At 52.9% G+C, this 15,199-nt stretch overlaps 4 protein-coding genes; 1 reads left to right on the plus strand and 3 right to left on the minus strand.

Annotated features, from left to right (window-relative positions):
- Positions 1–71: 71 nt before the first annotated feature.
- On the minus strand, positions 72–7,376 carry RCC_00847 (uncharacterized protein; the record flags this gene model as incomplete). Of its 2 annotated transcripts, XM_023766043.1 has the most annotated exons (5): positions 72–897; positions 953–3,797; positions 3,846–4,137; positions 4,197–4,276; positions 4,343–7,376. In XM_023766043.1, the coding sequence occupies 5 exons, from the start codon at positions 7,374–7,376 to the stop codon at positions 72–74; spliced, it is 7,077 nt and encodes a 2,358-aa protein (XP_023621811.1). The 2 variants fall into 2 exon arrangements, with proteins under 2 accessions (XP_023621811.1, XP_023621812.1); XM_023766044.1 differs by having other exon boundaries at positions 4,197–7,376.
- A 703-nt stretch (positions 7,377–8,079) lies between these two features.
- Positions 8,080–8,994, minus strand: RCC_00848 (uncharacterized protein; the record flags this gene model as incomplete). XM_023766045.1 has 2 exons in its annotated part: positions 8,080–8,685; positions 8,740–8,994. The coding sequence occupies 2 exons, from the start codon at positions 8,992–8,994 to the stop codon at positions 8,080–8,082; spliced, it is 861 nt and encodes a 286-aa protein (XP_023621813.1).
- A 963-nt stretch (positions 8,995–9,957) lies between these two features.
- On the plus strand, positions 9,958–13,044 carry RCC_00849 (related to phosphatidylinositol 4-kinase; the record flags this gene model as incomplete). XM_023766046.1 has 3 exons in its annotated part: positions 9,958–10,037; positions 10,093–10,279; positions 10,333–13,044. 3 exons carry the CDS (start codon positions 9,958–9,960, stop codon positions 13,042–13,044), a joined length of 2,979 nt encoding a protein of 992 aa, XP_023621814.1.
- A 528-nt stretch (positions 13,045–13,572) lies between these two features.
- Positions 13,573–14,487, minus strand: RCC_12264 (uncharacterized protein; the record flags this gene model as incomplete). Its single annotated transcript, XM_023766047.1, has 1 exon — positions 13,573–14,487. The coding sequence occupies one exon, from the start codon at positions 14,485–14,487 to the stop codon at positions 13,573–13,575; it is 915 nt and encodes a 304-aa protein (XP_023621815.1).
- Between the last annotated feature and the right edge of the window lie 712 nt (positions 14,488–15,199).

The raw sequence follows: 15,199 nt of genomic DNA on the forward strand, positions 1-15,199 counted from the left end.
TGTCACTTCTCACGCACCGTCTCATGCATCGTAACGTCGGCCGCCTCATCCTCTACCTCCTCATCACCAGCTCACCTCGGGGAGACACTGCAGTCTTCGTAGTCTTCATAGACTTCGCTCTCAGTAGTCTCCTCCTCAGAGTCGAGCTCAACAGATCGGCGCGAGACTGGCAGAGGCTCCCCCACCTCCCACTCTTGCTCAATCTTCCGGATTGCCTTCAGCTCCCCGAGTTCCGAATGTAGCTCCGCAAGCTCAAATGAAAGTGGCCTGCTAACGGACGCGCGAGTTGCTTCATCAGAGCTCTGCATTCGTACCTTTCCGGCTACCTGGACCTTCTTTAGGTATTCTTCTGCACCTAGCAAAGTAGTCATCACGCTCGCGTATTTCAACCTTGGTTGCTCTGACCCGTATGCAGTCCTTACGAGCTGACAACAGAATTTCACGAGTTTGCGAACCTGCCTYACTCGACTGGCGTCAAGGTCTGGATAGTCAGAAATCGGATCCGGTTCAAAGATGGCCTCTCGCAACCACTTCTCGGTGCCTAGGCGCACGGCTCCCACTTTGGAAGTCAGGTAATTCGCAGCCCAGTGCTCAGTGTTGGAAACAACCGACAGAGGTACAAGCTTGTGCGCCTCTCGAACGACATGCAAGAAACCAAGCTCGGCTCTGTTCCATTGGTGAATCGCCGTGGACAGGGCGTAAAAGGCCTGAGTAGCATCTCCGTCCGCGGAATTGGCGCAGAAATGTAAGAGCAGATGCATGACCGAATCCAGTACTGTGTCTTCCTGTCGTACATGTCTCTCAATGAAACCCGTGATGACTGTTCTGAGCACTTGAGGTTGGCGTGGAGCCATCAGCTCGGCCATGAGCTTTCCTGGTGCAAAGTCCCTCCAGCCACTAGTAGGGTATTAGCACGAACAAATGAATCAAAGAGAGCTGCACAAGAACGCACCAAGTAAAATCCGCAAACTTTGCGCAAGACATCCACATCGGTTCGCCTTCCCCCTGAGTAAGTAACCGAACTTCCATCGGCTCCAGTAAGACACCGTCAGGAGTTTTCTGATGGCCCTGGCCAGGGATCCTGTGTTGGTCATCATCGGGAATGATGGCATTGGCGCTCTTTAATATGGAGCGAGTAAACTCAAACAGTTCAGTCACCCGGAGCGGATCGTTTTGCATGGCTGCGAGCAGGTCTGGGAATTTTCGCTGCTTCTCTGGGGTGACCAGGGTGTACAGAATATCCCATGCCCACGATAGATATCCACCATCGAGAACAGCAAGCGTCTCCCACGACCCTGGCGCGGCCAGTGTCACCGCAAAAGAGAGGTAGTGATACCAGTCAAAGCGCAATGGAGCCGTATTGTCCTTGACCCTGGCATGCGCATTCTTGATCCGAATGAAAATGTCCTTGTAGAGCGTCTCCTCATGCTGGCGTACATACTTTAGGCAGAGTAACGTCAGATTCAAGATTCTCTCACGAATTTCGAAATTAGTGTGAACGACGATTCCACAGAACCAGGGATTGTCATGAGCTATCTGACCAAGGATGCAAGATGCAAAATGCGGCTGAGCATCCATGAGGGGCCGGAGGGCGGCAATGCATCGTTCCAGTCTGAAGGCAGCCGCGGAGTCACAGGTTGCTACACGCTGCAAGTAAGTTGTCGCCACTTCACCCAATCGTTTCGTGAAGTCGTCTGCGCTGGATTGACGCTGCTGACCCCTACTCTGCGGGGAGTCGCAGATTGAGCGAGGGGAAGACGGGTGTGAAAAGTGGTCGTACTTTGCAAGCAACCACATCACGTAGTCGTGAAAATCGTCATCGAAGATATGCGCGATCCGTCTTCGCCAGGCGTTGTTGGTCTGGATGATGCCCTGTAGCTCAGCTGGTATGTCGACTTTGGGCGGCAGGAGAGACGAACATTGGGGGTCCAGTACAGGTCCTGGCAGCGAGACTGGCTCCTCAAGACAGGCCTTGCGTTGATAGAATAGGACATATGCGTTGTCCGCCCGCTCCTGACCATTATTGCGCAGACCGCCGAAGCATTCACGCTGAACTTCTTCAATGCCTCCTTGGCAAGTCGATACCATTCGATCCTCGAGCTTCACCCACGTACGAGAGTTCGAAATTCCAGTGTTACGAAGAAGTGTGTAAGACCAGTAATGGCCCAATTGGAGCGAGCCTTGATGAACAATGACTCCCACGAGCTCGAATATGTCCTCAWCAAAGGTGGTATTCGGATCGTCTAGGTGAGCGCGGTGCCAACGAGACATGTCAATCGTTTGCGGAAACTCGAAGCGATCATTGACCTTGGACTCGAACCCATACATTGATTCAAACGAGAACCGCTTCAGGCAGAAGGTGAGGTTGTCCGGCATGCTGTCGGGGCAAGATCTTCTCATGGCATTGACAAGACGGCCCTCGCCATTGCTGGGATCGCACACGAGGCACTTGTACCTGTTTGTGCCTTCCATCGGCTCCCCTTGTACAAACTCTTGCAAGCTGTCCAGGAGGTTGGCTTTGTTCTTCACAATCATCTGAAGATCCACAAATGGCTCCGTCTTGGGCGAAACATGGCCACACTCTCCTTTGATTTGTGAGATCAAGGTTCCGGAGAAAAATCGGCCTAGGGCTCGTCTGGACGATTCGTCTGGCATGCTCGTGTCCAGTCGGCTTAGAAAGTCCTCGTAGAAGCCGTGGACGTCCTCTTGGCTGTCAGTCTGAATACCGAGGACCTTGGCCAGCTCGCTCGTATCGATGACAGGGGTGTAGTCATTTTGCATGCGCGCGAACAAATACTGGACCTGGTAGAGGAGTTGCTGCTTAGTTCGGTCTGTGATTGGTGTGTCGAAAATGAATTTGCGAAAGTGGACGTTGGCAAACAGCTGCTGCAACAACGAATTCATATAGCACGTCATACCCAAATTCGAGAGTCCGCTGCATTGCCACGCTGGGCGCTGCCACATTGATGCTCCATGGAATGTTGCTGCGGGAGAATTTTTCGTGTCGTGCATTGGCAGCGAAGCGGCAGCAAGCAGGCTTGAATAGACTGCGGGACTTTCGCATGTTGCCTTGACGAGCCAGTACGCAATCGAGCGTGACCTGCGATCAACAAGTGGCCGAGGGCTGATGGCTTTCAGTGGGGGAAAAAGAATTGTGTCGAATAGATGTAACGCAAGGTCGCCCACATCCAGTGGCTTCCCGAAGTCTCGAAGCATCGCAATGGCTCCTTTCAAGAGACTAAGTAGGCCTACCATTGTCAGATCGATAAGAGGCGTTTCCACACATTCGGAGTGTTTGTAAGCATGTAGATGTGACACCAGGGTCTGGCAGAGCGCGCGGCATCTGGATTCGTCTTTCCGGAGTATGCGGTTGCCGAGGAGGATTGTGTTGATGAGGCCAAAGAATTGTTGGCACGGAGCCTTCGATTTCAATACACTCGGGAGTATGGCCAGACCCGTATTCGTGTAGAAATCTGCCACACCTTCCAACGAGCCAGGATCGTTACAGAAGTTCTTGATCGTGTTACAGATATCAATGACTAGTGGTTCGTCGGAATGCATGAAAACTTGTTGATGTAGTTCAACGACACGTGTGTTGTCGGCGAAAGCTTGCCACAGTGAGGCTTGATGCCGGCAAGCCTCCGTCAGGGCTCTGAAGCTTGACCCTAGGATGGATCGCCGGGTGTCCGAAAGCTCGGAGTGGTAGGACAAGAAAAAGTAGCATGTATCCACCATGCGCGAAACGAACTCCTCGGGGCGCTTAATGATGACGTCCACTGTGAGTAACGGTGGTTGCTCTGTCGAGAGGTTAGCCAGGTCTTTCATATAGATAATGGAAGACGAACCTCGCAAGAATGACAACAAGCAGGAGATGGCGCGTCCGAACATGTTCTGCTCAATTGAGCGTGTTTCATCAATGATGATGCCAACCAGGAGGTCAATACCGTGGAGCCTAAAGCTCTGGTCCAGTACACCGAGGCTAATGTAGTCTTCCAGGTGTGTCTGGAGGACGTGAATTGTGTAGGCACCTCTCCACGTCCTGGCCGGGGGAAATAGTTCTTGGAGGGTCAGTTCGCCAGTCACAACTCGATCGCGTTGGCGTGCAGGTGGGCGAATGCCAGTTATGAACGAGAACATCTGCATATTTTAGTAAGCTGAGCGTTCAATTCACTGTGGATCTCCGCTTAAGACAATACCTTCTGCGCGATTTCCTCTGGTCCATCGAGCAGCTTCTCCAGATCGTCATACTGCGCCAGGAGCTCCATCTCGACTTCGCCTGCAGGTGTCAACAATTTTCCAATATCACTTTGGAATGTATGCTTCGGGCAGATTGCTATCACACCTGATGCTTTTGCTTGAGGCCCGACACCTAGCTGGGACATTTGCCGGTCCCCCTGGGCTTCCAAGTCCAAGGCCTGGCCTCCGATGATGACACGATTTGTATCTGCACCACTGATCTTTGGCAGCTCACTCGCAAGCTCCGACAGTCTTGTCGTGGCCTTCACTTGTAGACGATGAAGTTTGGGCTGGATCCGTCCGCCACCATAGACCAGCATCTTGCAGTGGAACACATCAGTCGCTGGCTCTGTCGCAAGGACCACTTGTGACAACACCTCCGCCTCGAACGCAGTTCCGCTTAATTGACTTCTGCGGAAGACCTCGGCCAATAGATCTATCTTTTGAATGATATCCTGGCTTTCGATTCGACTTTGTGAACCAGTGAAGCTCCGGAAGTCGTTGCAGATGCGACTGATTTGACCCCTCGCGAAGTTGCCGTGACAGGTTGCAACTCTGGACTTGTCGGCATATGCAAGAGGATACTCGAAGAGGACGTCGCAAACTATTTTGCGAGCTTGGTCGCTTGCTTCTGCAAGACAAGTGCTCTCTGCGGTTTCAACAAGCTTTTGCCAGGCGGGAGTTTGTAACACCAGGCAGTAGTCGCGTTGGAACTCCTCGCCTTCGGAACGTCGACGCAACGTGCTTCCGAATGTACTAAGAAGTGTTGGCGTCAGAAACTCCAGCGGCAGATCGATAGCTGCCTCGAGAGAGTACTGAAGCAGGTCTCTCGCAACATCTCCCACACTATCGGCATACGTCTCCATGATCGAAAGCATCGTCCAAGCGCAGTCTCTGGTGGCGTTATTGCTTGCGAGCCGGCCAGTGGTATACTCGAAGAACGTTGCCCAGGTCGAATCGCTCCTTGGCGACCCGGACAAAGCCTGCAGCCGCACGATGGCGTTCATGCGGGTTCGAATGCCTGAAATCTGTGCCTCCTCCGCCCCTACTCCGTCGTCGCGGCAGGTGTCAACATAGTGACTCAATTCGTCAACGAGCGCGCCTACTGAAAGCATGCCGAGTAAATCTTGTGGCTCCTTGTGGCAAACCGTAGAACTGTCGAGGAATAGCAGAATAATCTCAATGCTGGTGGTTGCGCGTTCATTCGGCTCGAGCAAGTTTGGAACACAGCGCTCGTATATCTGGACCCTATCATCTGCGCTGTATTGGGAGGTGGTAAACCGAACTAGTTCAGTCCGTGCAGTCTCACAAAGCTGTGCCAGTGCAGAAGTACTCTCCGCCGTTCTGGCCTTGAAAAGAATCTCTATGCTGATGAAGGCTGTTGTCAAGCGGCGGTCTTGATCCGTGGCACTCGCGCTCTTCAGCTTCACCTTCTGAAAGAGATCGGTAAGGGTTTCAACTGCATCCTTCCCCAGCCTGTCCGGTGGCGTGATTGCATACTTCTTGACCAGATAGAGCAGATGGTCGAGATCCAAGTACCGACACAGTTCAGTCAATACGCCGAAGGACGCTTTCACAAACTCAGCTTCGACACTGGTTGTGCATGCAGCCCAGATGAGATCCGACTCGTTATCAGTGTACAGGAAAGTCGCTGCGAGGAAGCCGATGATGTTTTGGCTGTGACTTATCAAGCTCGCATGGGAATCCGGGCCGAAGATGTATTTGGTCAACTCGTTAGTACGCATGAAACGCCCGACGTACTGCAGAATCGGGTGCTCGAAGCCCTCTTCGGAGGTCTGATGGGTGTTGTACAGTTGCAACAGCAGCGTGCTCAGTTGAAGAATCCCAGAGCTGCGTACATCCATGATGCCACTGAAGATATATATCTTGAGCGCTTGCAAATTCCACGCTGTTCTCAATAGGCCAATCAAATTGTCAGATTTACCATTGCTCAGAGCGTTCAAGCTCTTCGTGACCGAGCGCTCGGCAATGCCTGTCAGTAGCGCATCGCTATCGCTTTCGATGTACAGTTTGTAAAGCGCAGCGGACTCGTCAGGGCTTGCGTGTTGTAGAAGAAATGAAAGGAGTCTGCAGGCCGTCTTGATCAAGACCTCGTGGACATCGATGGGTATGGCTCGGGGACTCATCACGCATACGGCAGGTAGCAGACAATGATGAATTGTCGCCATTGCTCGACCAATGTCGTCGATAGCGTCCATGCCCTCAACTGAGCACAGCGTATTCATCACTTGCAGGATTGCATTAATGGCATCCCATGAACCGTCGATTTCAGAGTGGCGGTCTCCTAGCTTCTGGAGAGTGCTTGTCAAAGCCGGCATTCCCAAAGGGTTCTGCAAGAGCTTCTGTCTGTGAGAAAGTGCCGTGCCCTCGGGCTTGAGGTGAAATGTGTCTTTGAAATGGACCAATTTGACGYCGTGTAACGCCAGAATCTGCGCCAGAACTTGTGTATACTGTAGGAGTTGTACTGTCCTGCTCGATTTAGCCTGCCCGGAATCTCTTCGCCCGATGACATGGTCGATAGTTAGAGGCAGAATAGGGACAATTCGAATCCCCAACGTCGCCATGTCGTTGACGAAAAATATGACGCTTGATCCGAGCCGATCGAACTTGTCATCTGGAATGTCACGGAATACTTGACCTCCATGGTTGAGGATGCTGACTGAGAGCTCCGCGAGTTTGCCAAAAAACTCGGCTTCGCGGGTGTACTCGTGCTGCCTTTTCGCGAGAGACTCGCCTTTGGTGGTCTCCAGGTGTTGGCGCAGCCAGAGAGAGAGCTCCACGAAGTGATCGGGAGCGATGTGATGCGAGTTCAGCAGCTGACTCAAAACATGTTGCAGTTGCTCAGCCGGTGTTAGAGAGACTGCTGATTGCAGCTTGAATCCTTTGGTGTATGAATCTGAAGTCATGTCGGCATCATCATCATGCAGCTCAATCGCGTTGTGGAAGCCGGTGCCGCTCTCCTCTGGCGGCAGCGATGCGACGACGGGGCTCCCGCTGCCTGACAGGGGTGACGTCTGCGTCTCGGTATCTTCGCTGATTCTCTGTCGCTTGCGCGTCRGGTCTGGATTCTCGTCTGCGAGCGGGTTGCGCGTCCAGGTGTCGCCGCTTGCAGTAGCCATGGTTGTCCGACGGTTGTCCGATGTAGCAGTCACGAAGAAGGCATTTATCGATCCCGCCGGCCGCAGGTACAAACAGGTGCTCGGACTCGCTGGGCGATCAAACGACGACACAAAGAAAACTGAATTTCTTCCCTGCAAATCCCACAAACAAACGCCAAACTCCACAAAATTTCAGCAAAAATGTGCCAGCGCGGATGAAGCGGACGCGATTGTCGCGGTAGACGTGTTGTGGAAGTGCCGGAACGACATGGAAGCATATTTAGCGCTAGGCTGAGATGGCTCTACGGGTCGAGCCGTCGCAGACACGGGCCGAACCGATAAATCCGATGTTCCCGAGAACATTCCATCTTACCTTACCCTCAGAAGACGCACTCGACTTCGATGCGGCGAGGATCGAGCTGTTGTACATTTTACAGGCTCACATCTGAAAGTACTACGAACAAGACCGGCGGTCATGTATACAGCACAAGTCACATTCGAAGCAGGGTCACATGCAATCAACCTGTCAACGTTTCATTCCTCTGTTCTCGCATCCGCACTTATTACGCGCACTTTGCGTCCGCTCCCTTACAGAAGCCCAATCACAGAGTCCATCATCCCTGCGATTGCAATCAACAGAATCTGCGTTTCAGCATATCTCTCATGTCTCAATTCGYTGTAGACAGTCTCGATTCTTCTCTCATGGTAAACATCCTCGATTCATTCATCCACACTGCGTACCGAAGAGTGCCAGTTCCAGGGCATGCTTCACCATGACGTCCACCACGGTGGGGGCTTCCTCGACGTCAATGTACGTGCGACGCTGGAACTCCACTGCCGTCTTGTGGACGGGAGTGACGGTAGCTCGGAGGGCATCGTCGAGATGCTTGTCATCATCGCCGTTGTCTTGAGCGTCTTCGGCATCACTGTCGTTGATATTGGATAGGGCGCCGAACCCGGGCGTGCGGTTCTCAAACGTCGGGAGAGACACCCTCAGCTTCTTCATGACACCGGAATACGGATGCGGGGCTAGAGCTTTCCGGTTCGAGGCGGACTGCGCGCGGAGCTTGCTTCTGGCGATGTGCTTGCGAGTAGCAGCGATGGGTTGTGGAGACCGGGCGGATTCGTGATCATGGCCGGAGCGACTGCTCTTGGGCGGCAGGCTCGAGTCGAGAAGTGAGTTGCTCGCCGCTACAGTACTGTCTTGGGCCGCTTGCAGCGCTTGCTTCGTGGTGGTGTGACCGGCATTTCCTCCCGCGGTGTCCTTCCAAGCCGTGACTCCATGACCCTTGGTGGTGCAGTCAGGGCAGACAAACTGCTCTAGCAGGTCCTTGATACGTGTTAGATGCGAGCACACTTGTCATGCTGCTCGGGGTCCGTATACCTTCTGCCTTGCCTTGATGCCGACGCAAGTGCCATGAAACCAATCATCACACCCCCCATCGCAGCCGACCATGAATCCACGGGCGATCTTGCGGCAGAGGCAGTAAAGGGTGTTGTCGTCAGACTCTTCGTCAGCATGCTTGTTGTCGTCGCGATCCACACTGCCGCCACTGCTGTCGTCAAAGAACACTTCGTGGGGAGGACTCGACAGCTGCTCATCCTCGTCGATGAAGAGGCTGGTATTGGAGTCCTTCATGCTGAGCTTTATGGGTTGGGGGTGATGATTGCTGATGCTGAGAACGCGGTCGAAGACGCGGTCGAACGGGTGTGAGATAAAACTTGAGGGGTCCCTGGCGGGAGCTAGGTTGAAATTGCATGTTGGGACTGCACAAGTGAATGAATTATGACGCTGAGGCACAGATAAGACTTGATACAGAGAAGTAATTCGAGCCGCATTCACAAACAGATTGCGAAAGTGTATGACCCTACCGTCGAAGATATGCGGAAGCATGAGCTGCTTCCAGCAAAGAGTTGAAGGCCAAGCTCGAGTGTAGAAAGCTGTAAGCATGAATTGTCTTGTCTTCATTTACCTGGTAAGATTCAGAATGCCAGCTCGAAGGGGATTTCACCCTCCATTTCAGGATGATGTTAGGACTAGCCATGGCCGATCCATGTGGGAGTTAAAATTTTACACCATCTCAGCAACTTCAAGCGACGGCGTGTATGCATCGGGGACGGGCTCCAAATGAAGGCGTCGTCGCATTTCTGATTTCGTGCGCCAAGAGTCTCCAAATCATGATGCAGCAAGGAAATTCTGGGTGAGGGTCGCTTCATTGCCTGTCTGCAAATGGAGAAGTGCGAGAGGGGAAAAGAGGAGGAGGTCGACTGAAGCGAACGATCAAGGTCCGGCGGGTGGAGCGGCATATGATTTGGCGGCAACGTCCCGCCGTGTCGACACCACAACATTCGGCATTTCTACCTCTCCTCACTCCCAGACCGCGAACTCAAGCTCCACGCGTCCCGAATCCCTGCTTCGCACGAATCGCCCATCCCAGAAGACCCCGACAAATCTCCATCCCAGCGCCATCCGTCTCCAAGCTCAAAGCCCGTCGCGAATATACCAGCCCCATTGGCTTCATTGTCAGCTCTTCGGTGACCCATGGCTGCCAGGATATGAGGATTGACTTGTAAAATCCCCGCCATCAATGAGATATCCTCCATGAGCTGGAACCTGCTCGAACGTTTCATCGAGTCTGAGCACTTCAACAGAGACCCATCGCTCACGGTTGCATACCTTGCGTAGGGATACTACGACCCCTTGAAGAGCTAGACACACTCACTGACCCCCCAACAGTCGGTACTCGGAGCATGTTGGTATACACTATGTCCTCTGTTCGAAGTTGCGAGGCTTTAGCTATGAGGAGATTGAGTTCTTCCTCTCCCAGCTATGCCACCTCGTCATTTCGATCGACAATGAGTCGATGGCACTGGAGGAGTTCCTCGTAGACTTGTGCGAAGAGTCCGTCAACGGAGCCTTGCTTGTATGTGTTATGCGAATGGGATACGTTCATAGGTTAAAGCTGACGGCATTTAGACGTTCTGGCTATTCCAAACGTATCTACATGATCTATCCGGCTCCCCGACCTCGAATGCCTTCCAAACTTGTCGCAGGATATACAACAAGGTCCAAAGAATAGTGTTCGGAGGCGGAGAGCCTTTGCGAAGAGAGAGGATCAAGGAGAATGTACTGCCGGTCACGGTGCTGTCAAGCCTGGTGCTCGCAGGCATTGGTCTGCCTCTACTACCTCAGATCGCAGGACCACTGGCAATTGCTCAAGCCAGGAAACCGCGCCCTGTGGAGGACGAACTTGCCGATGCTGTCTCGACTACACCTAAGCTTGCGCGCAGCGCGACGGTAACGGGAAGCACGAGCAACGGCAGGAGAGCTAGGCAAGAGATGGGTGATACGAAGGATACTCAGCGGCGACGGACACGCAGACCTGTGGAAATAGAAGTCAAAGGCAGCAGCCTATCGTCTCCGGCATCTCCGGTCCCGGGATCACCACTGGTCGATGGCCGAAAGCTTGCCGCCCATCGCCGTTCTTTGGCTGTCACTAGGAATCAAGAGGGATTCAGCAGTACTTCTTCCCTTCCAGATCAGCGGCAGCGTCAACGGAAGCCAAGCATTCCGTCGTTAAGCTTGCCAACCTCGCCAGGCGTKCCACGGAGAGTCGCAGGAGAGGTAGCACGAAGACACTCTCAGTACGTGACTCCGATGAATCCAACGTCCATGTCGCGAAATCATAAGGTCCGATTACTGCGGCAGCACTACTTCCGAAGCGAGTCCCAGTTCCTCACGGCTCTAGAAGGAATTTCTACACGGTTGGTGGTGGTTCCAAAAGCTGCGCGTCTGAGTGCATTGCGAGCGGAGCTTGGTCTRATAGCCCAAGACCTACCTGCCGAAGTCGATGTACCTTTAATCTGCCCCGCAACACTGATAGACGGTTCTGCCAGCAGAAGCAGGCATCACCGGATCGTGAGACTCAATCCCGCAGAGGCGACCAGCCTCAACAGTGCAGAGAAAGTGCCGTTCCTTTTGATGCTAGAAGTTTTGCGGGAGGATTTTGATTTTGACCCCGACAGTGAACAAAATCAAGAGTTGCTTAGCAGGGTGCTAGCTGAGAATGGAAAGCCAAAGCGAAGACTGTTTGACACCACAGACGCCGCGAGGGACGCCGCCATTAGATCGCCACAAGGAGAGTACAAGAGCGATAGCGTGCTGGAGCCAACCAGCGGAGACCTCTCTAGCGGTTTACTGCTCCAAGACCTCGAGAGTGGTACGAAGAAGGCTCCTGACAGTCCAAGCCTTCGTTCTGTTTCTCAGACCTTGAAGGAAACTCCACGCCTGTCAAGCGGAGTAAGCACAATCTCAACTGCCGCCAGCCTGCCCACCCCTCGCGATTCGGAAGGGCATGTTGGAGCTGGAAGCATTAGCGAGCGACCCTCTCCGTACCTGAGAGCACAGGCTGGCAGCCAGGCGGATGTTTCAGCTCTCGCAGATCACATGCGGACAGCTTCACAGATGCTCGCGCAACTCGAGTTAAGCGCGGCAAAGCGCCCCAAAGCCGAAGTCGCTGCAATTCGAACAAAGATTATTGCCAGCATGCAGTCTTTGGAGGAACAGAGCTTCCTCTCAGACGAGGCTGTACAAGGAACCAGTTTTGACACTATAATGGCAAAGTCGGGAACTGGTCCGACAGACCCAGAAGATCTGGCAGACAGCTTCGWCGGAGTTACAGAACCTGGCTTGAATACTGGCAAGGGCGCTGCTCGCATGGAAAACGACGCTGTGACCGGAGGCATCCGACGAAAAGGCGACCGCGACGATCCATCAGCGGCAATGTTTGGAGAGGCTTGGGAGCAGAAGAAGGAGCGGATTCGACGCTCCTCGCCTTATGGATGGGCCAAGAGCTGGGACCTCATCTCAGTCATTGTCAAAACCGGAGACGATCTACGTCAGGAAGCATTTGCGTGTCAACTCATCGCTGTGTGCTCGAAGATCTTTGCTGAGCACGGTGTTGACGTGTGGATGAAGAACATGCGGATTCTGGTCACTGGCGAGACGTCAGGACTCATCGAGACAATCACTGATGCAGTGTCCCTGCACTCGCTGAAGCGATCGCTGACTCTGGCGTCAATCGCTACCGGAACGAATCCGAAAAAGCGCATCGCAACTTTGTATGATCACTACACCAAGACTTTCGGCGCCACGGACTCACCGGCCTTTGCGAAAGCCATAGATTGTTTCGTTCGCAGTCTTGCCGCATACAGCATCTTCAGCTATGTTCTACAGCTCAAAGACCGCCACAACGGCAACATCTTGATCGATTCCGATGGACACGTTGTTCACATTGACTTTGGGTTCATGCTTTCCAACTCTCCTGGCAACATGGGGTTTGAAGCAGCACCATTCAAGCTCACTCTCGAGTACGTCGAGCTACTTGGTGGCCCCGAGGGAGAAGCATTCATAAAGTTCAAGGAGCTCATGAAGGATGCCTTTCAAGCTCTGCGCCGGGAAGCTGAGCGTATCGTCACATTGGTGGAACTCATGGGACGAGAAAGCAAGATGCCTTGCTATGGCGGCGGGCTCATCAACGTTGTTGCCGCATTGCGCGCAAGGTTTGTACTGGAGAAGAGCAAAGAAGAGGCTCGCGATTGGGTGGAGGATTTGGTGGCGAAGAGTGTGGGGAGCTACTACACGAGGCTTTATGACACGTACCAGTACCGGACGCAGGGAATCTACTGAGAAGCGTAGATAGTCAGCGGGCGGGTGTTTGGGAGCGAGCTTCTGCATATCGAAGGTGTTTGGAGAGGTCATGCTACGAATGAAGTGATACGCACTGCCTTGTACTAAAAGCGTGACGATTCACGGAGTGCTGTCCTTCTGCCCCTACTGTTCTCATGCTGACACGAACAGCGGCATAACAGAGCAGGAAGCTCGCGCTCCGTCAATCTCGCAAGGAATGGCGCATTGCACTGCTTGCTGATACGAAATTATTCTTCGTCATCGGGGCGAGGAAAACTATCGGAGGCCTTGAGTACTTCAAAATCTCGCGTTGTGTGATGCTTACACGAGATGAGAATTGGCCCACGTACCTAGGCCTTCCTACTTTCTTGAAACGTTCGAGCCTTTGCTCTCGCCAGAGCGACATTTCTGGGGCCTCTAGAACCTGCCATACCAACACAGTCCTCCGTGGGGTGTTCGAGAGAGCCGCCGAGGAGGCTGATCTTGCTGAAAACCTCGCAAATCGACAGCCTTGGTCAGGGGCAGAATCTACCAAGTCGGGTACGCATCGGAAAACAGGATGTGTTCTTGCTTATGCCCGCCAGGAGTTTGCTCAATATGCTGTGTCTCATGATGAAGAAACTCTGTCAGATTTTCGAATAGCTCCATTTCGACGTCGTTTCTGTCAAAAACCTTCCAGGTAATTGGAGCGGTGTTGTCGTTCAAGTCTCGGCCAAGCACGTAGTAGATTTGTCGATGTTGATTACAGCCACCAAGCTGCCAGGCCGCGAAAGGTTTGAAGTCCCTGCGGTTCAAAACTGCCGTCCATGGAAACCACTTCTCCCATTTGTTCATGGAGCCGGTAGCGGCAAGGGAGTCTATGCCACCGACGAGATAAGTATTTGCAGTCTCGGAATTTACGCCAGCTCCGCCGATGTAATTTGTGATCCGTAGGAGCTGCTCGAAATCTGTAGGTAACTCGACTGAGATATCCTCCGAGGGCGAATTTTCATTCACCCGTCGCTGGATTGCTTCTCTCAACGAAGCTAGAGCTTCAACTATCGTTTCTTCTGGTAGGGGATTTACAAGCGGCCCAGGTCGAATGTCATCGATCAAAGAATCAACTGGTCGTAACAGCACTTGGTTCTGCTCCTCCGCCTCACACAATGGGCCTTGACGCGGAGGTGTGCTGTCACTGGTAGCTTGTTGGTAAAAGCACAAAGCAAATGCTCCTTCATCGGTCCAGCCTTCACCACGGTAGCCGTCTTCCCACTCTTCTTCAGCGGGTGGAGGAGGATTCCATTTCTGTCTGAGTTCCTCAATAAAGCGTTTGAACTCTCGTTGATTGACGGATTTGGCGACTTCCCCATAGCGCTCAATTACAGTTTTGATTGATGGAGGTGTCGTGCGATCTGCTTTCCAGCCGCAGCAAAGACAGGAAGTGCAGATCCATTCTGCTAGCATCTCGTTTGCTCCAATGCGTTCGGATGTATGATTGAAAAACTGGTACGCCTCAGATTCGTGTAGTGTCGATTGCCAGCATTGCTGAGTCTTTCTCGCTCATACAATTAGGGCACAGGACATGTTGGCACGGAAGAAAGCTGGCAGAGTATAAGGAACCGAAGATGGGCAAATCATACGCTGTCCCCAACTCGAGAGCTGATTGTATTACATGCATGTTTAGAAAGCTGCGAAGACACCCAAGGAATTACGGCGCCGCCACTCAAAGTCAGTTTGGAGACGTCATCTTGTTTGAAGTGATCCCTGATGGTTCTCACAGCATGACGACTAACACGTGTTGGATCAATGCATGACTGAGCAAATGTAATKCTCGTGAGGCAGAAGGAGAGTTGAGTGCTTCAGAAGCGGAGGGCTTGGATGAAGGCATCCTTTGGCCTGCACAGACTTTGTCATGAGAGCATCGCGGTGTCTCGTACGTTACAAGCTGGTCCTAGGCTGGTGGTTCAGGGCACCTTCCGCGAGGATTGAGGAGTCTGCCGGTATGCTCGAGACGAAGGATGAACTCATTGTCCCTGAATTGCGCAGTGGATATGTACGGACTTGAAGTTACTGTACCTAGGAATAAATCGTGCGGACAAGACAAGTCGAGACCCTGCCTCCTTCAGCTCCTTGGCTCGGGTCTTCGGGTTGAACCGTGATCGTCGTCACACGTGGA

Source organism: Ramularia collo-cygni (assembly GCF_900074925.1).
Source record: "Ramularia collo-cygni strain URUG2 genome assembly, contig: RCC_scaffold01, whole genome shotgun sequence".
NCBI classification, from domain to species: domain Eukaryota; kingdom Fungi; phylum Ascomycota; class Dothideomycetes; order Mycosphaerellales; family Mycosphaerellaceae; genus Ramularia; species Ramularia collo-cygni.